At 40.6% G+C, this 25,162-nt stretch overlaps 1 protein-coding gene and 1 pseudogene across 34 annotated transcripts in view; one reads left to right on the top strand and one right to left on the bottom strand.

The window, feature by feature from the left end:
• Positions 1–25,162, top strand: part of SYNJ1 (synaptojanin 1) — a 94,597-nt gene that overhangs the window by 15,805 nt on the left and 53,630 nt on the right. For all 34 annotated transcript variants that reach the window (XR_015168450.1, XR_015168451.1, XM_086413260.1 and 31 more), the window contains 5 exons: positions 13,543–13,629; positions 15,492–15,759; positions 19,225–19,450; positions 20,157–20,240; positions 24,352–24,413. Coding sequence is in view for 32 of the 34 variants with exons in the window: in XM_086413260.1 (XP_086269386.1) it covers positions 13,543–13,629; positions 15,492–15,759; positions 19,225–19,450; positions 20,157–20,240; positions 24,352–24,413 (727 nt within the window). In the remaining 2 variants the exon portion in view is untranslated. The remainder of the gene's footprint in view (positions 1–13,542; positions 13,630–15,491; positions 15,760–19,224; positions 19,451–20,156; positions 20,241–24,351; positions 24,414–25,162) is intronic.
• LOC147380352 (large ribosomal subunit protein eL34 pseudogene) lies at positions 3,044–3,431 on the bottom strand (annotated as a pseudogene).

Genomic DNA, 25,162 nt, shown 5'->3' with positions numbered 1-25,162 from the left:
CCTGCAGGCCATGGGGTTGCACAGAGCCGGACGCGACTGAGCCACTGAACTGCGCTGAAGACCATAGGATGGGGTTCCCAGGTGGCTCAGTGGTAAAGAATCCGCCTGCCAAGCAGCAGACGTGGGTTCGATCCCTAGGTCTGGAAGATCCCCTGAGAAGGAAATGGCAACCCATTCCAGTATTCTTGCCTGCAAAATCCTGTGGACAGAGAAGCCTGGTGGGCTACAGTCCATGGGGTCACCAAAGGGTTGTGGACACAACTTAGCAACTAAACAACAGCAACAGACCATAGGATTACTGTAGTCTGTTGACTACCTTACTGAAATGTAGATAAACAAAGTCTTTTAATATCCTATGGTTCATATTCTAAGCATAGGCAGGATGAATCATACTATTAAGTAAATTCCTAGCTGCTGGTACATTAGTGCTCGTTAGTGGTCTGTCTTGGTCAGCGCTAGGGAAGTGACGTTGGAGAATGGGGTAGAAATGTAGTTACCAGATGTGTAGATGTTACAACACTGTGTGGGACTGACACAGAGTTGGGTAAAATAATTACTGATTGTGGACGGCACAGTTGAGATCCAACTTTTTTAGACTGAGAAAATGGATTAGAACCTAAAACATGAAAAATGCACTTTCCCCTTGTTTAAGTTTTGTGTCCATTCCTGAACCACGTGCTGTGTGTGTAGGGCCAGCAGGACTGCTTGGGTTGGACAGATGATTGGCAACAGGAGACAACTTTCTGTAGTTGTCTGAGTTCCCATAAAGCCACCACCAGCAGGGTGCTACATAGTAAGGAAGGGTTGATGGCCACCTTGACCACTGCGTTCCTTCAAACCTGCTCTTCCTTCAGTCTTCTTTACTCGGGGAGTTGCCCTTCATCCCCCTGGCTGTTTAAACCAGAACTTAAGAATCACCCTCTACCCCTCCTTCACTCTGGTTTTACACATTCACTCCATTACCAAATCCAGTCAACTCAACCTCCTAATTTCATTGAGAATCCATGCAGTTTACCATTTCAGCTGGTTTTGCATCAGTAATGCCACTGCATTCTTTTTCATGGACCATTGTAATTGCCTCCTTAACTGGTCTCCCTGCTTCCACTCTCCCCACCCAACTCTGCAGTGTTTTTAAATATGCAGTTTACTTTTTTAATGTTTTAAAAGTTTGTTTATTTTGACTGTGCTGTGTCTTTGTTGCTGCGCCTGGGTTTCCTCTAGTTATAGCGAGCAGGGCCTATTTTGTTGCGGGGCACGGGCTCTAGGCGTGCAGGCCCAGTGGGCATGGTGCATGGGTTTAGCTGTCCTGTGGCACTTGGAATCTTCCTAGCACAGGGAACTTTTGACCCCTGCATTGGCAGGTGGATTCTTAGCCACTGGACCACCAGGAAAGTCCTAAATACACAATTTAGATCTTATTCGCCTGCTCAATACCCTTCAGTGGTTGGCCACTGAACTTAAAATGCAGAGTCTTTAAAATGACCTGCAGTGAAATGGAGCCCTGCCTCCCTCTTCACTCTTACACTGTACTGTCTCTTGGTTTCTGTGTTCCAGCCACATTGGCCCTTTTTTAAGTTATGAATGTCTCAAATTCTTTCTGGTCTCAGGGTCTTCACATATGCTGTTGCTTCTGCTCAAGATTTTATTTTTAAAAATAAACTTGTTCACACATGTGGAAAAGTACATAAACCATAAATGTTCAACTTGATGACTTATTACAGAGTGAACATATTAATGTTGCCACTACCAGGTTGAGAACTAGAACATTATTGCTGGCTCTCCTTTCCAATTATTATCTCCATCATGATATGCAGAGATCATAACTGCACGATTGCTTGCATCATAGATTAGTTCTGTCTGGTTTCCAACTTAACATAAATGAAATCATTCAGTAAGTATTCTCTTGCACCCAGCTTCTTTCATTCAGTGTTAAATATGGGAGATCTTGCTTGTGATAGCGTATAGCAGTAGTTTATTCATTTTCATTGCTATGTAGTATTCCATTGTATGAATGTTCTGGTGTTCTGTTGACATTGGCTTTATTTTCAATTTTTTCTATTACAGATGACTCTAGTATGAACATCCTTCTACATGTCTTTCGGTGCACATACTTTAATTTCTCTGTTGGATATTCTTAGGAATGAAATTTCTGGTTTTAGGGTATATGGATGTTCCTGGAACACTCTTAACCTTTACTCTTCAGATACCAACTAAAAGGTCACTTCCACAGGCAGGCAGGCAGGCAGGCCTGCCTCCAACAAACAATTTTAAATTAGGTTCTCTTGCTGCAGTCTATTGGAACTCCATCATTGTGCTTAATATAATTTTGCACTTGTGTGATTATATAATGCCTGTCTTCCCAATGGAAGGTATTAGGGCACTGACTTTTTTTATTCCTGGAATAGACATTCAGTACAGACTTATTGCACCAATGAGTGAAAGGTTATTTTGAAATGTTACTAAGATTGGGGTGTATAATTTATATAGAACACTAATTTGGACAGTGCGTTATCTTTCAGCTAAAAGTTTAGTTATTTAATAGTACAAAGAAAACCATTTTCTTTTCAAATAATTTTTTTCTTTATGTATGATAAAATTGAAAGAGGCTTTCTTGCCAGCTGCTTACATGATCTTAAATGAATCACTTAACCTCTAGTCTTTTTCTTCTGGAAATGAGTAGCTTGGCCTGTAGACCTCGAGGATCCTCTGACTTGAGGCTCTCTACATGCAAATAAGCCAACCACAAAGTGCGGTGCATGCAACCTCAGGCAAATTGTGATTCTAGGCAGGGTATGCCGATTTGTCATCTTGTTTTCATATTCTTACCGGCTTTTTTCAGCTTGGTCTTCTGAATCAGCTAAGGAAAGGTGTCTGTTCCCACCTGGAAGGCTTGAGCCACAGTAGAAGGTTGACCTTGGATGGCAGGATCTTAACTGAGTAATGTAATTATTTAGCTTGAAGTATTGTAATTCATCAGAAGTTAGAGGAATCTACATTTAAATTTAATTCAGAAATACCATGGAAGTTTTTAAAGAAATGACATTTTTTTTTTTTATTACTCAAAAATGCTTCATTTTTTATTTAGTTTTCTGACTCTGTGCTTGTGCTTTCAACACTTTCACAACGATCTTCTGCTCCTCTTTAAGGAAAGCGTGCTTGATCCTGTCACGGACACATTTAGCACACATGGAACCACCATAGGCTTGGCTGACATGTTTCTTCATTTTAGACAATCTCATGAGAACTTTAGGTTTCACAGCACGAACACCTCTAAGTCAGCCTGGGCACACACCACATGCAGATTTTGGTTTTTTCCCAATCTCCTTGGTATAAAGGTAAACAACTGTATTACCAGGGGTTCGGGACAGCCTGGTTTTGTTAGAGGCTGTATTGTAGGACAGCCTACGATGGTATGTCAGACGTTGCACCATCCTGAATGCCTGTAGCTGCCATCCCCACAAGAGGAAAAAGGAAGTCCTTGCAGGTTCAAGAAATGACATTTTAAATTATCTGATGATCTTAGATCATAAGATCTAATTTTGCTTCTTTGGGTTCAGATGGTGGGGTTAGCAAGGCGGGTATGACCACCATGTCACAGTTATCCTGTTTATTAAGCCTCTATTTAGATTCATAACTCAGGAAAGTCAATAAATAGGTATATGATTGTTTTCACCTGAATTTCTGTACCTGATCTTTTTTTAAAATTTGTTTATTTTCAATTGACAGATAATTGCTTTACAGTATTATATTGGTTTCTATCAAACATCAGCCTGAATGAGCCATAGGTTTACCCATGTCCCCTCCCACTTGAGCATCTCTCCCACCTCCCTCCCCCTGCCACCCTTCTAGGTTGGTACTGAGCCCCAGTTTCAGTTCCTGAGTCATACAGCAAATTCCCATTGGCTCTCTATTTTGCATATGGTAACATATGTTCCACGTTACTCTCTCCATATATCTCAACCTCTCCTTCCTCCCCACAGCCATGTCCACCAGTCTGTTCTCAATGTCTGTGTCTCCATTGCTGCTCTGCAAATAGGTTCATCAGTACTACCTTTCTAGATCCCATATATATGTGTTAGTATACAATATCTCCAAATAGGAAAAGGAGTACGTCAAGGCTGTATATTGTCACCCTGCTTATTTAACTTATATGCAGAGTACATCATGAGAAACGCTGGACTGGCAGAAACACAAGCTGGAATCAACATTGCCGGGAGAAATATCAATAACCTCAGATATGCAGATGACACCACCCTTATGGCAGAAAGTGAAGAGGAACTAAAAAGTCTCTTGATGAAAGTGAAAGAGGAGAGTGAAAAAGTTGGCTTAAAGCTCAGCATTCAGAAAACGAAGATCATGGCACCCAGTCCCATCACTTCATGGCAAATAGATGGGAAAACAGTGGAAACAGTGTCACTTTATTTTTGGGGGCTCCAAAATCACTACAGATGGTGACTGCAGCAATGAAATTAAAAGATGCTTACTCCTTGGAAGGAAAGTTTTGTCCAACCTAGATAGCATATTCAAAAGCAGAGACATTACTTTGCCAACAAAGGTCCGTCTAGGCAAGGCTATGGTTTTTCCAGTGGTCATGTATGGATGTGAGAGTTGGACTGTGAAGAAGGCTGAATGCTGAAGAATTGATGCTTTTGGACTGTGGTGTTGGAGAAGACTCTTGAGAGTCCCTTGGACTGCAAGGATATCCAACCAGTCCATTCTGAAGGAGATCAGCCCTGGGATTTCTTTGGAAGGAATGATGCTAAAGCTGAAACTCCAGTACTTTGGCCACCTCATGTGAAGAGTTTTCTCATTGGAAAAGACCCTGATGCTGGGAGGGATTGGGGGCAGGAGGAGAAGGGGATGACAGAGGATGAGATGGCTGGATGGCATCACCGACTCGATGGACGTGAGTCTGAGTGAACTCCGGGAGTTGGTGATGGACAGGGAGGCCTGGTGTGCTGTGATTCATGGGGTCACAAAGAGTCAGACACGACTGAGCCACTGAACTGAACTGAACTGATACAATATTTGTTTTTCTGTGTACCTGATACTATGTTTCATTATTTGCCATAAATTCTCATTTGAAAAGAGAGGTATAACACCAGCAATGCTGAGTAATGCCAGTCACGTCATATGACATAGTACCATAAAAGTAAGCCAGTCGAACAGAAAAGGTGTTGAATATTGTGATAGAGAACAATTGGTAGGTTAAATTTTGATAGAGAACAATTGATCTATTTATACACTGAGTGTTTTCTGTAGTCTATAAAGAGATCAAAGAGTTTATAAAGCTATATATAGGTTTATAGCTTCTATTTTCATTATTTTCCTGTAGCTTAAATAGGAAATGTAGATTAGGCCTACCTTCAGACATTAATTTGTTCAATTCAAAAACTGTGAAACACCCTCAGAGCTAAAATAATGACTAAAATTGTAGGATATCACTAGCTCATGGCTTTGGTAGTTTTAAATACTTATTAACTACTTCTCCGATGGTAGGTGAAGGCAAGCTTATGATCTTCCAACTATAACTTTGACAGGGGGCTCCCCTGGTAGCTCAGTGATAAAGAATTTGCCTGCCAATGCAGGGGACACAAGTTCCATCCCCGGTCCAGGAAGATCCCACATGCTGTGGGACAACTAAGTCCATGTGCCACAACTACGAGGCCACAACCACTAAGTCACCTGGGAAGCCCCATCAGCATAAGAAGGACTATTTTATCTATGAGAAATAAGCAAAAGATTTATGACAGAATACTAGCAATATATTTCATCCTTAAATATTTTTTGGAGAGTATGTGCTTATAGCACATATTTTATTTTGCTTTAAATTCTTTTCTGTGACCTGATTCCTGTTCATATATTCAGTAGGAGTAGAATCCTAGGGCCTTCAGATAATCAATCCTAATGATATGAGATTATACTTAAAAATGTAACTAAAATTATAAATTTACACTGAAGGTAGCTCAGTGTTCTCTGGAAATGCACATTTGTATTTAGAGTGAAGACTGAGATTTAAAGCATGAATGAAAGATAGTTTCAAACATGAGAAGAAAAGTTTTGCCTTTAAAAAAAAAAATTATTTATTTATGGCCACATGGCTTGTGGAATCTTAGTTCCCTGACCTGGGATTGAACCCATGCCCCGCTGCATTGGAAGCACAGAGTCTTAACCACTGGACCACCAGGGAAGTCCCAAGTTTTTCCTTTTAAAATAAGGAAAATAAGAGTGGAGTTACATACTGTTGACGTCTGAAGTGTAATAGCAGTAAGTAACTTCAGAAGCCGGGCTCTGACTTAACTTCCGTGCTTAAAGTGTGAGCTGAAGAGGTGGGGCCTTCTTACTTCAGCTGAACTGCTCAAGATCCTGGCTCAGAAGGACTTGGAAAACAATGGGCTTCTTGGCCATTCATTCATACCTACTGGTGATTAGAAACCAGTCACTTGTAAAAAGGAAGGCTTGACTTTCCTAGCATTTCATTTGTTAAATAGCAACAACATGAAGAGGAAAGGGGAGAAAAAAATACCTCTGTTACAAAAATCAGTCCGTTCCCCTCATGGAAAGCACAGTGGAGAACCTTTTTATCAACAAGGCAGCACTTAGGGGAGAATGAGCCGCCTGAGCTTCCGCACAGCCAGGCTTCCTGGACTTTGAGCTCTGCTCCTCCTCTCACTCTGTGTCCTCCGAGCTCTCCGCCCCTGCTGCCATTTCCTGTGCTCCATAGCGTGGATCCTGGTTTGCAGTCACCTAATGGTGCCCATCTTCCCCATCTCTACTTCACCCCTCACCACAGACATCACATTCGAAAATTGCCTCCTTTACTGTGAGGAGTTGTTAAACTTCAACGATGAGGGTTTTCAAATGCTATCAGTGGTAAGATGTAATGTTTATCTTCTTTACATATTTTTTTAAAACTAACAAACCATTCCCTTTTATGCCCAAACCTCTTTTTTTTTTTTTTTTTTTTGGAGTTAAGTTTTATTTGGTTCAAAATAAGGACTGCAGCCCAGGACGCAGTGCCTCATATAGTTCAGAAGAAATGTTCCTCTCAATTTATTATTTTTTTTTCTGTTAGATGAAAATCTAGTCAGCAGCTGCAGTGTTCAGAGGCTTGGGTTAGGTGGGTATCGTGTTGAGATATAAGTAAGTAAAACCTAGTTTCTATTGCTATTAGTAGACAAGAGATTTCCTTCCAGCCAGAGTACTCAGGGAAAACTTTAGGAAGAAAGCAGCATTTTTGGTTAGGTATTGAAAGGTGATGGGCTTCCCTGGTGGCTCAGTGGTAAAGACTGCCTGCCAGCGTGGGAGACCGGTTTTGAGCCCCGATCTGGGAAGATCGCACATGCTGAGGAACAGCTAAGCCTGTGCGCCACGTCTGCTGAGCCTGTGCTTTGGAGCCTGCGGGTCGCAGCTACTGAGCCAGTGCGCCTGGAGCCTGTGCTCCACAGCAGGAGAAGTCACCTCGATAGAAGCCTGCGCACCGCAACTGCAGAGTGGCCCCACTCGCCCCAACTAGAGGAAAGCCTTCACAGCAACGAAGACCCAGCACAGCCAGATAGATCAATGACTAACAAATATTCAGGATGGAAAGAACGCTGTGAACAAGGAAAGGGAGGTGGGGGTGAAGAACACGGAGCCTGTAGGAGGCAAGCACATTCTGGTTTTGGCTGAAGCTGGGATGCGAGGGTAGAGTGTTAAGGGGACAAGAAAGATGGGGATGGACTGAGTAAATTCGTGACAAATGCTGCGTTTTATCTAAAGGTTATACACGTTATTTTAAAGCGTTATGGCTTTCCTATTTTAAGTGATCTCTTTATAGTAGAGATTCTCAAATTGTTTTCTAGAAATTAAATTATCAGAGAAATGGAACAATAATTTAGTCAGGTCCCTCCTAATTATATATTTCTCAGTATTTCATGGAGTTTCATAAAATACGGGAGTCTTTTTTTTCCCCTCAGTTAAAAAAATACACATATGGGAAGGAAATAAAATTGTATTATAAGTAATTATCTTAATGCCATTTAGAGATACAGACTTCTTAATTTAGGAATATGCACATGTATTTCTAACAGCTATTTTTGCTGGCTACATTAAAATGAAAAAAAATCACATTAAATAATGTTACATGTATGGAAAAGTTGAAGTTCAGCACAAAAGAATTTTTTTTTTCTGAACTATTTGACACTATTAAGTTGCTAACATGAGGTAAACAGGGTTTATCTGTTTCCCCTAAATGCTTTATTATAATATTTCCTAGAAAGGCATTCTTCTGCATAACTACCATATAACCGTCAAAAAATGAACATGGTACCAGCTGTCCAATTCTCAGACTCTATTTTAGTTCATTAGTTGTCCGAACAATATCTTTCATAGCAAAAAGATCGAGTTGAATTGTGTATATTATATTTAGTTATCATGTCTCTTTAGTATCCTTAGATGTGGAGAAGTTTCCCAGTCTTTGACATTTATGACTGTAAAGTGTTATGGCTTTTGAAGGCGAGGGCCAGTTGTTTGGTAGAAATGTCCCTCACTCAGAATTTGTCTGATGGTTCTTCCTGTTCAGAGTCATGTGGTGTTGGCAGGAATATTACAGAGCAGTGTGCTTTTCATGGTATCCTGTCAGCTGACACAGTGTTGACTTGTCCCATTTACTGTTGGTGTTCACTCTGATAACTTGTGTTGATGTGGTATCTGCCAGGCGTCACTGGCCAGCTCTTTTTCCCTTTATAATTAATAAGTGTTTGAAGGTGAGGTACTTTGAGACTGTGTATGATCCCATTGCTCTTCAAACTTTAAGTTTATGGGTTTATTCAGGGATTTATAATCTTTTACTCTTAAAATTTGTCTTAAAATTGTCCCAAATTTTGCCAGAAGAAGAAGCCCCTTTAAGGCTGGCTTCTGTATTTTTGTGACGTGCCTTCATTGTTCTTTGAACACTTGTTTACTTTCTGGCACAAAAATTTGTTCTAGCCTTGTCTTGCCCCTGCTGTTCTCCTGGAATCAGCCATTTCTCCGTGGAGTCCTAGTTCCTTTTAGTGGAGAATGTATTAGAAAGCAAGATCTGAGTGCTGGCTGTGTTGTCTGTTATTGAGCATTGCTGATCACAGGTCCTGTCAATTGATAGAGTGAAGGAAAATGTATAAGCGTGTATGTATATGCAAGGGTCTCCCCCTGGCTCAGTGGTGAATAATCCGCCTGCAGGGCAGGAGACACAGGAAGTGAGGATTCGATCCCTGGAAAATCCCCTAGAGGAGGAAATGTCAACCCACTCCAGTACTCTTAGCAGAAAATCCTGTGGACAGCGGAGCCTGGTGGGCTATAGTTCATGGGTTGCAAAGAGTCGGACACGACTGAGCACAAGTGGGTCTATGTATTTGAAAGTATAATTATGCCCACCCATTTCTGTCTTTGTCTGTCTCTCTAGAAAACTGAGTTCACAGTGGTAACTCCAGTTCCGATCAGCACCACAGCATCTTTTCTGGTTTTCTCTCTGTGTTTGTACTGCCCTTTTCTGACAGTGAGAAACCTGCTCCGTGGTTCTTGGTCGTCCCCCTGTGTATAACCAACCACTCTCCTGTTGCCACTACAGCCTCATCCACCCCACGGGTGGCTTCCTTGCCCCACTGGGGCTCTAGCACCCTGCTTGGAGCCTCCGTCCAACGCACCGTGCCTTCTCTACTCTTTCAAGCTCCAGCATCCTTTTGCAGGCCATTCCCACCATTCCTGGGTGGACACCACCCTTCTTACTCCGCTCAGACTTCATCACCTCCTGCCCGCTGCCCCTCCCCTCAAATGGAGTCTTTCTTTCCCCACCTGTGGCTTCAACTCCATGAGCAGGGACACCTTCTTACTCTCCCTGGACTCACAGCCTGTGAAGGACCTCCTTCCATTCTACCCCACACCTTTGAAGCATAAATGAAACAACAGGTAATCATCTACTGTCCTTTAGAGTAAAGATATTTAAGAAGGAAACACTAGGTTTTCTTTTATAAAATTGGAAGGATCTAGAGGTAAATGTTCATATGGTTCTGAAATCGCCTTCACCAGTTCACTGAACATAAATTACTGAACTCCTCCTGGGTGCCAGGCACTGAGCTAGCCCACCGGGGACAGGCCAGTGGATTAGACAAAGCCCCTTCCCTCAAGAAGCTGCCTTCTCTGACTGTTGGAGTGTAGCCAGGGTAGTAAATTAGTAACCTCCCTAAGCCTGTTCCCTCCTGTCAAATATTTGTCACTCTAAAAAATAATTTAAAATTTCATTTAATATTTTGAGAAGAAACCAAAAAATTCCTGGCAGGGAAAATGACATCTCATCTATTCTTTGAATCATTTTTCTTTCCTTTAGCATTATTTTAGTTAAGAATATACACTTTAATTTAAATTGTGTATGTTTGTGTGTGTGTCCTGTTCCCTGAGTCTCAGAATATAATACAAAAGCACAAATAACTAAACAGTATGACATTTGTTCACCTGTTTGAATCAGGTGACAGTCTAATAGATGGGTCTTCATTGGGCCTGAAAAACATGGTAGATTCATATATTTGGAGCACAGTTATTGAAAAGGTAATTATTATGCATTATTAGAAGAGAGAAGATTTTGTTGCATGGTAATTTAAGTTATAAAATGACTTTGTCTTTTCTAAGGGAAGGTGTATGTTAGTTGCTTAGGCATGTCTGACTCTTTGCGACCCCATGAACTATAGCCTACCAGGCTCCTGTGTCCATGCGACTTTCCAGGCAAAAATACTGAAGTGGGTGGCCATTTCCTTCTCCAGAGGGAAAGTGACAACTTAACACTAAAAATATATTTTCTTTTTAACCCTATTACTGGTATTTGAACCTAAATGGTTGGTGCTAAAACTGATAGATATATCTGGTAATTTCTATATTACTGTACTAGTGGTAGTGTTTGAAATGCATATAACGTGTAAACTCTAGAATAGAATTTGCCCTGGAAACCATGCCTTCTATCATCAGAGAGATAACAAGCCTCTCTAAGGTTTGCTTTTGTACATTTTGTACTTACAAGGCAAGATGTGGGAGAAGGGGTTCCTCTATTACTTTAAAATTAAAAATTGTGTTGTGATATTTTCTAACTTGGAGAAGGCGATGGCACCCCACTCCAGTACTCTTGCCTGGAAAATCCCATGGACGGAGGAGCCTGGTAGGCTGCAGTCCATGGGGTCGCTAAGAGTCGGACACGACTGAGCGACTTCCCTTTCACTTTTCACTTTCATGCATTGGAGAAGGAAATGGCAACCCACTCCAGTGTTCTTGCCTGGAGAATCCCAGGGAGGGGGGAGCCTGGTGGGCTGCTGTCTATGGGGTCATACAGAGTCGGACACGACTGAAGTGACTTAGCAGCAGCAGCATTTTCTAACTCTGTTCCTTGTCATTGAATGTTAGGAGTAACTTCTATAAATATATAGTGTAACAAATAATAATGATAGGAACTCTAGGAATGAAGAATGAAATTCACATCCCCATAACTTTAATGGCTTGGTGAAATCGTCCTCACTCCCTAACTTCATACAGGTGGTTTGATAAAAATAAAGGCCCACCGCAGTAAAGAGCATGCTAAAGAACTGTGACATCATCAGGTGGCTGAGTGAGTGACTCAGTCTTTTTTTAATATTTATTTATTTATTTGGCTGCATGGGGTCTTAGTTGCAGCATTCCAGATCTTTAGTTGCGGCACGTGAACTTCTGGTTGCCCCACGTGGGATCTAGTTCTCTGACAGGAATCGAATGCCGGCCCTCTGCATTGGGAGCTTAGGAGTCTTAGCCACTGGACCACCGTTCAGTCTTAGCCTCTGCTGCCAACTAGCAGAGCACAGCTCATTCGACAGCAGAAGTGGGATAATCAGGAAGAAGTCTAAAAGTCAGTGGTCTGAAAAGAGGTGAGGCAGGCAGGGAAGATGAGCTGTCTGGAGAACCCTGGAGACGAGCTTCGAGACAAAGGAAAGAGCTTTAATGCAGAATACTATGGGATATTAGGCAAAGCAGTAGACTGAGACTATGGCCGTTTTGTTGGCAATAGAGATCAACAGAGAAGACTGTAAGAATCTGCTTACAAGCGTTTGTAAGGTGGAACACATGCATATTGTCAAAACATATTCAATACTGTGATTCTGTATCAGAATGTAATTTATTAGAATATTTATTAGACTTTGTTATATACTGTATTTTATGTGCAAATCTTTGAGAAATGAGAGAAGGGAAAAGTACAAGAGATAAGAGGTAAATAAGGAGTGAGCCAGTCATCTAAGAGGTGAACTGGGAGCTGTGGGGTAGGCTGTGGATTAGGGAGGGCAGTGAAGAAGGAAAGAACTGGAAAGGAAAGGATGGAATGAAAAAGAGGCTCCTGTCTTTCCAGATTTGTAGGCCTTAGAAGGTCATATTTGCTATTGTACATTGAGATACTGGCTGTGGTTTATGTTTCTTTGGTTCTGTGTCCAGTTTTCAATAAGTGTGTTTGCTAAGAACTCGGAAGGTTTTCCTTTAAAGCTTCAGGATTTGTTTTTGTTTTTTCTCAATAGAATGACCATCACAGCCTGTCTTAGGGAAATTGTTCTGTAGGTTGTATTCATTAGTGGATGACATTAACTTCATAGCAGAAGAAATAAATCCAGACGAAGGCCAGACTGACAATTTCCCTGTCCCTGTGCTTGACTCATGTGGTCAAGCATTACCATTAACTTTCATAATTTAAGCGTTAGTAGTCTTCCATGCATCAAGCTCTGTTCTAAGTGTCAACGATTAAAGAATGAATAAGACAAGAGTTCCACCTTCAGGGAACAGGTTGGCTAATGAGAAAGACAAGTGATGAATATATTTTAAATGTTTTGGCAACATGAAGAGGGAGCTCTGTGAAATTCTTGTGCTTAGATAAATAAAGGTTTCAAGAAAGTGACTTTATGTCTTTGTTTTTCTAAGGTGAGTTCAGTTTTGGCCAGAGGCAAAAGTTGGGTCAAGCCTTGCAGGCAGAAAGCCAGATCACTGTGCAAAGGCACAGAGATGTAGAAAGTGTGTTTGGGCAACAGTGAGCGTCTCATGTGACTGGGGCATAAGGTGCATGGGCTGTGGAGGGAAGGGGAGCAATGAGGACTGAAGCAGAAACGGTGGGTTGAGGCTAAAGTCTGGAAGAGTCTTTGTTAAGGGGTTGGGTGTTGTCCCGTAGGGATATCAGGACGCAGTGTGTTCCTGGTATTAAGATTAGCTAAACAGATCAGGGGGACAGCGAAGAAAATTCAAAAGCAACCTCCAAAAGATAGGAATATTATTAAAGGTAGTAAGTACTTCAGGATCATTAGGTGAGGATGGATTCATGAATTGATGGTGCTGGAATAACTTGTTACTTCTTTGGGAAAAACTATTAAAGTTACTGGTTCAAAAAAAGATTTTATGCAGTACATTTATGTTAAGAATATCAGACTTAGATTCAGACTTTAGATTTTTGGTTGAAACTCTGGCTTTATAGCTAAAGCGAATCTGGTGTTTCAGGTCCTTTTTCTTATACTAAAGCTTTTTTTTTTTTTGTAGCATCAGCAGAAAAAGAGGCAATCAAGGGTACATACTCCAAAGTTCTAGATGCCTATGGACTTTTAGGTGTTTTACGATTAAATCTTGGTAAGTATTCAATATAATTCAATCTGTTTTTTCATTTCTGTTTTTGTAACTTTGAAGATTTGATAGACATTATTTCATAGACTCTGTATTTGATCTGTGAGTATAATCATCTCTTAACCTTGAGATGATTGTTGCCTGAAAAGCCATGCTACATGCTCATGCTCTCATGATTCTAAATTCCAGAGACAGCATCCTGTCTGAACACTTTAAGAGATCAGTAACATTGTTAGAAGAGAAAAATAAGGGCATTGCCCTTTTTTTTTTTTCTTGCTTCAGTGCACTTAAGGAAAGATGTCTTAGAACCACACACTGTTTCCCCTGGTTTGTGGTGGAAAAGATACCTGTTTTCTACTCAAAACATCTCAGCTTGAGCCTGTCTGCCATTCAGTGTCATCATGGGCTGCAAAGTAACATTTGTGATCACCAGTTCTACAACAGTGTGACTCAGAGTGTGGCCCACGGACAGGTTACACTCCATGAACTGTTTTGTTAGTGGTCTGGATGAGAAAAGAAGCTGGTGCGGTCATGCAAATCAACACATGGCTTCCTTCATTGATAAAGTCTTACTGTAGAGAAAAAAAAAGAAGTCAGCTAAACCAAATAGAGAACTTAGTGAGGCAGTTTTCTGTTCTGGAGCAAGCACCTGTTCTCACTAAACTGGTAACTGAACTAGTCCATGGATAGTACTTTGAGGAGCGCTGGTCTTGTCAAATGGAGATATGCCATTCGTTATGAGTCTGTCACACGTAAAGCACTGTGTGTGCGTGCGTGCTCACTCACTCAGTCATGTCCGACTCTTTGTGACCATGTGGACTGTAGCCCACCAGGCTCTAATGTCCATAGGATTTCAGGCAAGAACACTGGAGTGGCTTGCCATTTCCTCCTCCAGGGTATCTTCCCGACTCAGGGGTCAAACCTGATTCTCTTGCATCTCCTGCATTGGCAGGCAGATTCTTTACCACTGTGCCACCTGGGAGCACTTAAGTAGTATTGCCCTGGATCATCCTCACAGTCCAATGAGATTTGCTTTAATCTCATTTTCTTTTTTTATTTATTTTTTGGCCACCCCTCATGGCAGGTGGGATCTTAGTTCCCTGACCAAGGATCAAACTTGGATCCCTGCATTGGAAGCAGAGTCTTAACCATTGGACCGCCAGGGAAGTCCCTTAATCTTATTTTCTAAAGGCAGGATATCTCATGTTGCATATGTTAACACATGAAGTTGGTGGATATAATAAGTAGTGGAGAAGCCAAGATGCAGGGCACTTCTGCCTATGTCAAGCCCCCACATGCTCAAAGTATACCACTGCTGAATTCCACCTTCATACTCACTGCACAGGATTTTTGTCAAAATTAGATGAAAAAAATCGCTGTGAAAGTTTTTGTCAGCCAAATCACTTTATAAATTGTTACCAAAGACTTTTTCTTCACATAGCAGCAACAGCAGCAGCAGTTCACATTTAAATGCCATTTTTTCAACCTTACTGTTTATGAAAAACTCTCAATTCATTGTCTTGTCTGAACTTCTTACAATCATAAAGGAAAGGTAGGGAGGATAACACCTACATTTTAAAAATTTGATAAATCTCACATACTTTTAAGTAGAGGAATAATTTCATAAATGTAAGATTATTCTGTTAATGTTTAAATGCTTCATCATACTAAATGTATTTAACAAGGATTTTTTTCTCCCAACTTCTGCCAAAATCTTGTTGTGAACTTAAATGTGTCTATGATAAATTTAAAATAACCACACTGTCAGATTTTAAAAGACAGAGACACTAGAAGAAAGTTGGAAGAAATTTTGAATAGCTTGTAGAATATTGGCACTTCCCATCCCATTAAGTCTTTGGTTTTTGCAGGTGATATTATGTTACATTATCTGGTCCTAGTCACTGGATGTATGTCTGTTGGAAAAATTCAAGAATCTGAAGTTTTCCGAGTTACTTCCACTGAATTTATATCACTGCGAGTTGATTCTTCGGACGAGGATCGCATTTCGGAAGTGCGAAAAGTTTTAAATTCAGGAAACTTTTATTTTGCATGGTCTGCATCCGGAGTCAGTTTGGATCTGAGTCTTAATGCCCACCGTAGCTTGCAAGAACACACAACTGACAATAGATTTTTCTGGTGAGTTTGTATTACGTTTTCCCTTGTGATCACGTGCAGTGCAGCCACTGGGTGAGCTGGAACATGGAAGGCATAACAGTTCTTTCTAGAGTGGGCAACGGTGGGCACGGCCAGTTGAGCACACCACTCTTTACTGTTGCGGGATCCTCAGTGGAGCATAGCAGATATCTGCCATCGTTTTATTAAAGTAGTCCTGTGACGTGAAACCCACTTACTCTTCCTGATCTAGACAGACCTTCCATTGCAGACATATATTTAAAATATTTATTTTTAAATCAGGAAGGAATTAATCATAATAGAATTGTGTTATTCATATGTATGGTTCTTAGTTTGAGATCTCATCTCTGGCCACATTTGCCTTTCTAATCCTACATTCCCTTATTGTTTTTAATTGGAAGGTTGTAAGTAGATGATTTTTTTTTATTCAAGAGCAGCCGACTACAGGGAAGTAGTATGCTGGAATCAAGTTTAGTACTGTAATAAAATGAGACTTAAGTAGGTAACTGCGACATATTTCGGGATTATGCATGAAGGTGCTGTATGGTAAGTATGCGTTAATGGGGCAGCAGGACCCACATGACTGTAATCGGTATCGCTTTATTGGAACAGACCAGATTTCCAGTATAGTCGTTCTCTTGTCCACAGTCAGCATTGCTGTTGACTTTTTTCCTTAACACAATGAACAAATTGTATTTCAGTTGTTTACTTACGTTATAAGGCCAAAGTCCAGGACTATGCTCACAGCTTCCCTCAGTAATTCAGACTCGGGGGTTCCCCACTGTATACTTTCTCTCTCTCCCACTTCCACTATCTGCCTGAATGGTCCTGGAGAAAGGCCCTGGGGATCAGAGGGCTCAAAGTCAGCAATGCTAGGACTGGAAACTACATTTAGAGCAATAACTTGGTAGCTTGTAGCTCCCATAGAAGTGTCTTGGCCCAGAGTGGCATGGGGGAGCCAAGAAGGCAGAGGGAAAAGGGGCTTTGGAGCGCTGTATCTGGAGACTTGGAGCCTAGCGGAGGGCGAAAGGATGGCGGTGGGGAAGGGAGGGCGTAGGAGAGACAAGTCGGCAGTCCCATCTGCTCATGTCAACCCGGCACTTCTCTGATGGAAGAGACACTGATGTTTCTGAAGAAGCTGATGGCGTTGCAGCTGGTCTTAGGGCAGCTCTCCTTACCTTTCTTCCCTCTGCTCTTTCTAACCCCACATTTCTTAGATTGAGAGAGAAAAGTTTCTCTGCCGTAATCAAGTCCAGGCAAATGCAGATGCATTGGCTAAATGGCCAGCAGTTAAGAATATCACAAAGTTTAATCCGTGGGAATAATTCTTTTATCTTTTCATTCAGTTATGGGTAGAAGTGGGGGCCAATTTAGATAACAGATTGAGGAGGTTTATGAGCTGGAAACAGGCTGAGCAAAGAGGAGGCTGAAATGCTAAAGGTGAGTTTTGCTCACTTTATAGTCTTTAAAGCTTTGCTAAGGATTAGAGTCTGGAGCTTCACTTTGCATAGAAAAAGGAAAGCTTTTAGAATTCATTATGCCAACCCTTGCAGCTTTGTAGAAATATTTCCCAAGATACAGCCAAGTAAGTTCTGTAGCCAGAGAGTGGCAAACACCTATCCCAAAAGCCCATGTAGTTTTAATCCATTGGGGATTTGAGGCTGCTGCCAGTTGAGAGTCAAGTGTAAACTTAAATAGAATTAAAACAGCAAGGCGTTGACTGTGAAGAAAAACGAAAACTGACAGCAGAGGGAGAAATTCTATCTGAACAAATACACGGCTCCCACTGCTATTTAAATGGGGGACAATCAGTCTGTCCTACCTCTGCTATGATCTGGGCCTCAGCTGTGGTATCTGGATGAACTGGGTCACAGCCAGTTTGAGCTTTGCCAGTTCAGATCAAGGTAGATATTAAGTAAAGTGTGGAAACTGAAGTCACGTTTTTAAATTAGTAATATTCATCGGATTTAACGTTATCCCAGGAGTAAGCCGCCTACTCACTGACTTTCCAGTCTGCTTTCTTCAGTGGATAAGAGAGGCTGGGGTTATATCTGGTTTATCAGGATTACAAGTGGCCACTACCTGTTTACTGTCCCCTGCAGCGTAGCCTGAAGTGGTGGGGACTGGAAAGACTGCTCCAACAGCATTGATGTAGATTCTTAACAACTCTAAGCCTTCAAGAAAATGCTGTCACATTGTTTTTATACCTCTTTAAGAAACAAGATAGTGCAAAGCACTTAAGATTTCCTCTTAAACTGGTAGTTTGAAAACTCAGAGAACCAAGCTTCAATATTCTAGCAACTTCCCTTTTGTAAGGCGCCTTTATTATCTGCAAGTCCCAGAGAGGAAGTTTTTCTGCACAACAGCATATTTTACTTGGTGGTGGTTTGGTGAGGCGTTTTGGAGGCCTGTGTTTCCAACCTCCAGCCTTCCTTTGGAGAAGGAAATGGCAACCCACTCCAGTACTCTTGCCTGGAAAATCCCATGGACGGAGGAGCCTGGTAGGCTTCAGTCCATGGGGTCGCGAAGAGTTGGACACGACTGAGCGACTTCACTTTCACCTTTCACTTTGATGCATTGGAGAAGAAAATGGCAACCCACTCCAGTGTTCTTGCCTAGAGAATCCCAGGGATGGGGGAGCCTGGTGGGCTTCCGTCTATGGGGTCGCACAGAGTCGGACACGACTGAAGCGACTTAGCAGCAGCAGTGGTTCCAGCAGAGCCCCTGAGGCAAGCAGAGGGATGTGAAGATGGCCAGTGTAGCAGGTCCCCAGCCCCCATCCCAACGTTAGCCATGACAACTCCACTTTTAATATGTTTTCTGATCATCAGGTTTCTGTGTGTTCATTTAAACAGAACTCTCTGCCCTGAAAAGGATTGAAAAGTAGGCCCTCTCTGTTACCTAGAGTATAGAAGTATTTGGAGCGCTGGGAAAACCCTAGACAGGCATTAATATGGTAATTACTAGCTCATGTAACTATTTAAATTTAATTAAAATGGAGCCTTATAAAAGTCAAGCCTTAAGAAAATCCATATATATATGAATTCCCTGGAGTTGGGTGTGGAAACGCTTTTGGAACAAGTGGTAAATACATTATGAAGAAAGACATAACAAATGGGGCCCAAATTCTAAAAACGTAGAATATGTGCTGCTTTTGCATGGCCCACCGATCACATGTCCAAGGGTCTATCTGTCTAGCCCTATCCTCCAGTCCCTGGCACAATGAATGTAAGTGGGTTGATTTCCCTCTGGCGCCTCTGAAGTCCCAGGGGCACTGTCTTAGAATGCATGTTGTGTTGTGCAGTGTGCTGCCTGTATGTGCTCATCGCTCAGTCACATCCAACTCTTTGTGACCCAATGGACTGCAGTCCATCAAGCTCCTATGTCCATGGAATTTTCCAGGCAAGAATACTGGAGCGTGTTGGGGAGTGCTCATCACGCTAATGCAGTTCTTTCTTTTTCTGTTAGGAATCAGTCTTTGCACTTGCATCTCAAGCACTACGGTGTGAATTGTGACGACTGGTTATTACGCCTCATGTGTGGGGGAGTAGAAATCAGAACAATTTATGCTGCTCATAAACAGGCAAAGGCTTGCCTCATTTCCAGACTAAGCTGTGAACGAGCTGGGACCAGGTTTAACGTCCGGGGAACAAATGATGATGGTCACGTCGCCAATTTTGTAGAAACAGAACAGGTATATAGTGTTTTATCTTGCTTAATCACAAAGAACAATTGCAAAGCAGATTTTTATTTGATTCAGAACTCATTTTGACATCTGTAATGCCATTTTATGGTTGCTCTTGGCTACTTGTGAGCCTTAAGAAAGGATCCTCAAAAACAAGCTTATTTAGGTATGGCTCTTCGAGTAAGTAACAATTTGTTACTAATCAGCATGACATCATCAGTGCCCTATGTTTTAGTATTGAATTGAAAATCTTCAGTTACAGAGCTAGACAACTTAAGAAAAGTGGGTTTTAATGAAATTAAGTCAAACTCAACTCTTAAAGGTAGGTTGTGTACCATCTGAAAGGAGAAGTTGCATTATTTTTGGCTATAACTATGTAATTATAAATTCAGGCCTTGCCCTCAATCCAGTTCAAGTCTTCAGATTAGTTTTTAAAAATTAGAAAAAGCTAAAGAAAAATAACAAAATGAATTCAAAAGGAATTCCTTTTTTAAAAGTTGTAATGCTTATGCTTATATTTTCACTATCGGTTAATGTTTGTAGAACTATCACTAGTTGAAAAAAATTCGGCTTATTTATGGCCTATTTTGACTATTTTGTTAGGATAATTTGTTTATGAGAGACTGGTCAAGAGATATAACTGTTAGTAGATTTGTCTTCTGATGCAGAGGTAACAACTTTGTGGAAGTATTTTACCCAGTATTTTTCTCTGTAGGTTGTGTACTTAGATGACTCTGTTTCTTCCTTCATACAAATCCGGGGATCTGTCCCATTGTTCTGGGAGCAGCCAGGATTGCAGGTATGTGTTTTGACATTTAGTTTTCTTTCTTTTTCTCTTCAGAACTTTTCATATTTTTTTAAACTTTCAGGTTAGCTTATTAGTTCCTCGGATAATTTTGTTACTCAGTCTAATAATGTTACCTGGATTTATAAATAAATAGTATACAGAAATTGTTTACAAATCCTGGAATTGTCTTAGTTATTCTTTCCTTCAGTGTTCTTTCAAATATCCATAGGAGTGCAGCTCCCATATTTCATATTAAAATTTCAATGTTTTCATGGCGTGTTGATTTTCAAAGTGTTTCTGTATTTACTATCTCCGTATATAACAATTTAGCGTCTGTAGGCAGAAAAATGTAGTAGTTAAAACAAAGCTTCTGAAACTAAGCCTCTCAATTTGAATCTTTATACTGCTAGGCTGTGTGATCTCAGGCAAGTGATTTAACCCCTTAGTGTCCATTTTCTTATCTGTAACATGGTAATATTAGTAGTTCCTACTTCTTAGTTTCTTACAACCCTTACCTAGTTCTGACCGCCAGAACTAGGTAAGGGTTAGCTGAAATGGCACCCCACTCCAGTATTCTTGTGGGGAGAATCCCAGTCCATGAGGTTGCAAAGAGTTGGACACAGCTGAATGTCTGAGCACGTTTGTTGTTATTAAGAATATATCTAGGAATTTCCTGGCATGGCAGTCAGTGGTTAGGACTCCATACTTTCACTACTGAGGGCCCAGGCTAGATCCCTGATAGGGGAACTAAGATTCTGCAAGCCATGCAGTGTGGCCAAAAAAAAAAGAGGAACATATCTGCTGATGAAATTTTACTTTACAGTTTGTAATGACTTGGGACTTGTCATCTTGAACATTGTTCTCTGTTTTGCTTTCTGATCTTTCCCCCTCCAAACTTTCCTTTTGTTTAGTAAATGTCTAATCTTTAAAATGTAAGATGTTTTTTTCACGTTAGTTCATAATATTGGATTGCCCATACTAGTGTGATTTTGCATTTTATTTTTATTCAAACATGTTTAGTCCCTAAAGTATAAGTTACATTCATTTTGGGCTTCTGATATATACTGCCTAGTAAATTCTGTGCCTCAGTCTATACTATTGAAAAAAATATACAGGAAAAAGAAAATTTTGCCTTCATTTACTTTCATTTAGTTCACAGCTGGGTCTCTCTTACACTCTAGGATGGTTATTGTGGAGAAAAATTGCACACCACTTGAATCTTTTCAATAAGGGAGTTTATTCAAGACAGGCTAAGAATTAACAAGGATTAACACTGGTGCTGCTTTGCTAAAATTCTTGAGTTCTTGTCAACACCAGTTTGAGTCATGTGGGTTTCATCTTTGGCATTTTGGCGTAACTTATATAGATATATTTCTTCCTGTGTCTCCCTTAGGAAAGAATACCAACCCTACCCCATTTCTATTTTTGTGACCAGAGAAGGGTGTTTGGAATATTTGCTCTAAGAAATTTCTAAAACCCTGCTTTGATGGGAGGTAAACGCTTTTGGTTTAGAGACAGGCTAGTGTAAGAGATTCTTCTAGTCTATTTATAGGCCCTCTGTTTTACTGCTTTCTGTGTTATTTTCTTAAGTTCAGAATTACAGTGTTTGATTATTCAGTAATGTTGGGTCCTGAGTAGTTACATGGAGGGAGCCTCCTTGGATGGGACTTCCTTTCGACGTCCTTCTTTGTTCTGTGGCCTGTCCACACAGATAATCTGACTGGATAATGTCATTTGATTATGGGCCGACAACTGTAGATTTGAAAATTGTGCCTTTCTTGATAGAGATAGTAATTTTTGAGACCTCAAGACAGTCCAACAGTTCTGCCAAATCATCACTGAGCTGGCCTGTCATCTTGGGTTGGGTTGAGGGTTGGGTCAGTGGTTCTGAGGTATTTAGCTTAGTAGTTTTTAAAGCCAACCTTTCTTTGACCAGAGATGGATTAGTTTCATGAGTATCTTTTATCATTTTCCCCACCACTCTAAAAGAGCAGTTAATAGAGGAATGAAAATAATAGATACTGACTTTTTGAAATAAAAATACCAAGGCCCTAAGTTCATTTTTGACTTCAAGCGGTTGTTGGGTGTCCTGAGTGTTCTTAGGGCTGGAATTTATTTTCAGGGCTCCTTCAAGTTAGTCACTTAGTGAGCTGTTTCACTTCAGTGGTCACGGACAGTGAGTCCTTCCTTGGCAGTTGTCCCTTGTTCTCTCTCTTTTCCTCCATGATACATTCTTCTCAGGTTCTTGAGATATTTTAAAGGAATCTTTGAGAGTGATTTTAAAATGCAGATTCATGGCCTCAACTTCCCATCAACTGAAGTAGAATTTGTTGGAGTAGGGCCAAGGAATCTGCATTTCAACCAGGTACCCCACCACTCAGATTAGAGAGCTTGGCGGTAGTGGATCCTGCTCAGCTGCTTTTGCAGCGCATCCAGACTGCCTGCTCCAGCGGCCAACCCTGAGCCAAGCAAGGCAGCCCTGTGATGCTTAATCCCAGTGCTGTCTGAGGTCTTGGACTTTTCTTTTCATTCCCACTTTTGTCATCTTGGTTAAGGTCTTCATAGTTTTTTCTTGCCTGAAAGATTCTCAGATTTCTAACTGGTCTCCTCCCATCTTTCTGTTGTCTAACCAACGTATTGCTGTAAGAATTGTGAATTGTAGGTAGTTTTATATATGTGTTGGGGAGCAAGTAATAGGGAACAACTACAGCCATTACCAAAAAACAAATATGAGAAAGCTTGTATTTTTTTTCACCTTCTTGACAGTTAAGAGTACTAGTGCAAGATGAATGTTAATGAATAAACAAAATGCAAAGTATTGGACTTTTAGAGAGTTAGAGGGCAACTACCTGAGATGACTCCAGAGAAAAAGTATGAACTTTGTCTGACGTTTCTGCCGCCTAAAACGCACAAATGTGTCTTGGAGCACACACCTTTCAAAGCTTAAGATTTTATACAGTCTATTGTGTACTAGAAGTAAAATGAAATAAAGATGTGACATTTGGCTAATCAGTTTCTTACTAAGAAGGAAAAGCTCTAAAGAGAGTCCACTGATTTCTCAGGACAGTCATTCAGTCATCTCGGCAGGAGAGGGAATGCTGAATGAATGATAATACTGTTAATTCAGTTTGGGACATGGATGAACATTTAGAGCTTATTTTCTGGTTTTATTTGTCCAATTGCATGACTGATCTGGCACTTCTCCTCCATGCCACCTTTAAAGTCACGTTATTCACAGATGAGCCAGGATGAATTCTGGGGAACCTTGGGCCCACAGTCTCAGGGAGATATTTACAAGTGAAACTCAGGGAAATAATCTGGTCTCACTGTTGTATTTCTTCTTGGCATCTTTTGTATCTCTTGATTCTGCCTCATCTCTCTCCCACTTTTCCTATATGAGAAAAGAAAAACTGTAGCAACACACAGTAGGTAGTTATTTTCCATCTTGTTTAATTCTTATAACCCAAATTTCAAAATATGCTGCTGTTTTAGTTGTGTGCCTGAGAGATTGACTTGGAAAGTCTTTTTCCAGGAATGGTTATTTTTAATCTATGGGATCTTTGGGTGAGAGTGGAGTGAATAGGGTATTTAGCATAACAGAGAAAAAAAATATGTAGCCATTGCACTTGTCGGCAGTCTGAAAGAGTAGATGTTTTGGTCAGGAGGCCTGTACTGTCATGGGAATCATTTTTCGGAATGAATGATGTTGCTGTAAGAGGACAGGTTTCTTCACTTGGCTGGGTTTGTTCTTTTGTTGCACGAATGACAATATCTGTTGACTTACAAAGGGTACATATTTAGAACGTAAGACAAGGTAATGTATATGAAAGCACTCTTAAAAATATCTTACATAAATAAAAATTCCTGTTTTTACAGTTTACCAGTTTACCAGTGTTGCATAATGCTCTAACTTCTAGTTTTTTTTTTTTAATGAGGTTGTATTTTAAAAGATAAAAAGGAGAAACCCCTAGAACTTATTTTTTTAAGAGAATATCACAAATGACAATTACTGAGCTTACTACTGTGTGCTTAGCAAATGAATTATTACATAGAGTAAACAATGCTATTTCTTTTGTCTGCATGTTGGCTTTTGGTACGATTAAGCATATTTTTCTTATCTTAGGTGGGATCTCATCGTGTCCGTATGTCAAGGGGATTTGAAGCCAATGCACCTGCTTTTGACAGGTAAGACTGATGACTTTTATATATTGCTGTGAGTTTTGATGTTGCTAAGCAGTGAGATTAGTTGTATTTACTGCTTCATTTCACCTTTTGGGCTCTTAAGTAAAATTTCTTCTTGACTCTGATTAAAGTGGAAGACAGTGACACTCTTAGGAATTCTAGGAGTGGTGGCAGTAAGTGGGTAGGTCTTGATGTCTTGGCCTTAAAACTACCTCTGATGGGTGTGTTATCCAATATAGTGGCTATTAGCTACGTGAAGCTAGCTCTTGGGCATTTGAAATTGACTAGTCCAGATTGAGATATGTTGTAGGTATATAATAGGTACTGGATTTCAGACCTAGTGCAAAAAAAATGCAAAATGCCAATATTTGTTTTATATATCAATTACATGAACTAAAAAGCCTCTTGATGAAAGTGAAAGTGGAGAGTGAAAAAGTTGGCTTAAAGCTCAACATTCAGAAAACAAAGATCATGGCATCCAGTCTCATCACTTCATGGGAAATAGATGGGGAAACAGTGGAAACAGTGTCAGACTTTATTTTTTTTGGACTCCAAAATCACTGCAGATGGTGACTGCAGCCATGAAATTAAAAGACGCTTACTCCTTGGAAGGAAAGTTATGACCAACCTAGATAGCATATTGAAAAGCAGAGACATTACTTTGCTAACAAAAGTCTGTCTAGTCAAGGCTATGGTTTTTTCTCTGGTCATGTATGGATGTGAAAGTTGGACTGTGAAGAAGGCTGAGTGCT

The sequence above is a fragment of the Bos grunniens genome, chromosome 1 (assembly GCF_055505025.1).
Source record: "Bos grunniens cultivar Pamir isolate PY7600 chromosome 1, Bosgru_T2T1.0, whole genome shotgun sequence".
In the NCBI taxonomy this organism is placed as follows: domain Eukaryota; kingdom Metazoa; phylum Chordata; class Mammalia; order Artiodactyla; family Bovidae; genus Bos; species Bos grunniens.
Note: the sequence above shows the minus strand (reverse complement) of the source record. Positions and strands in the feature narration are given on the sequence as shown.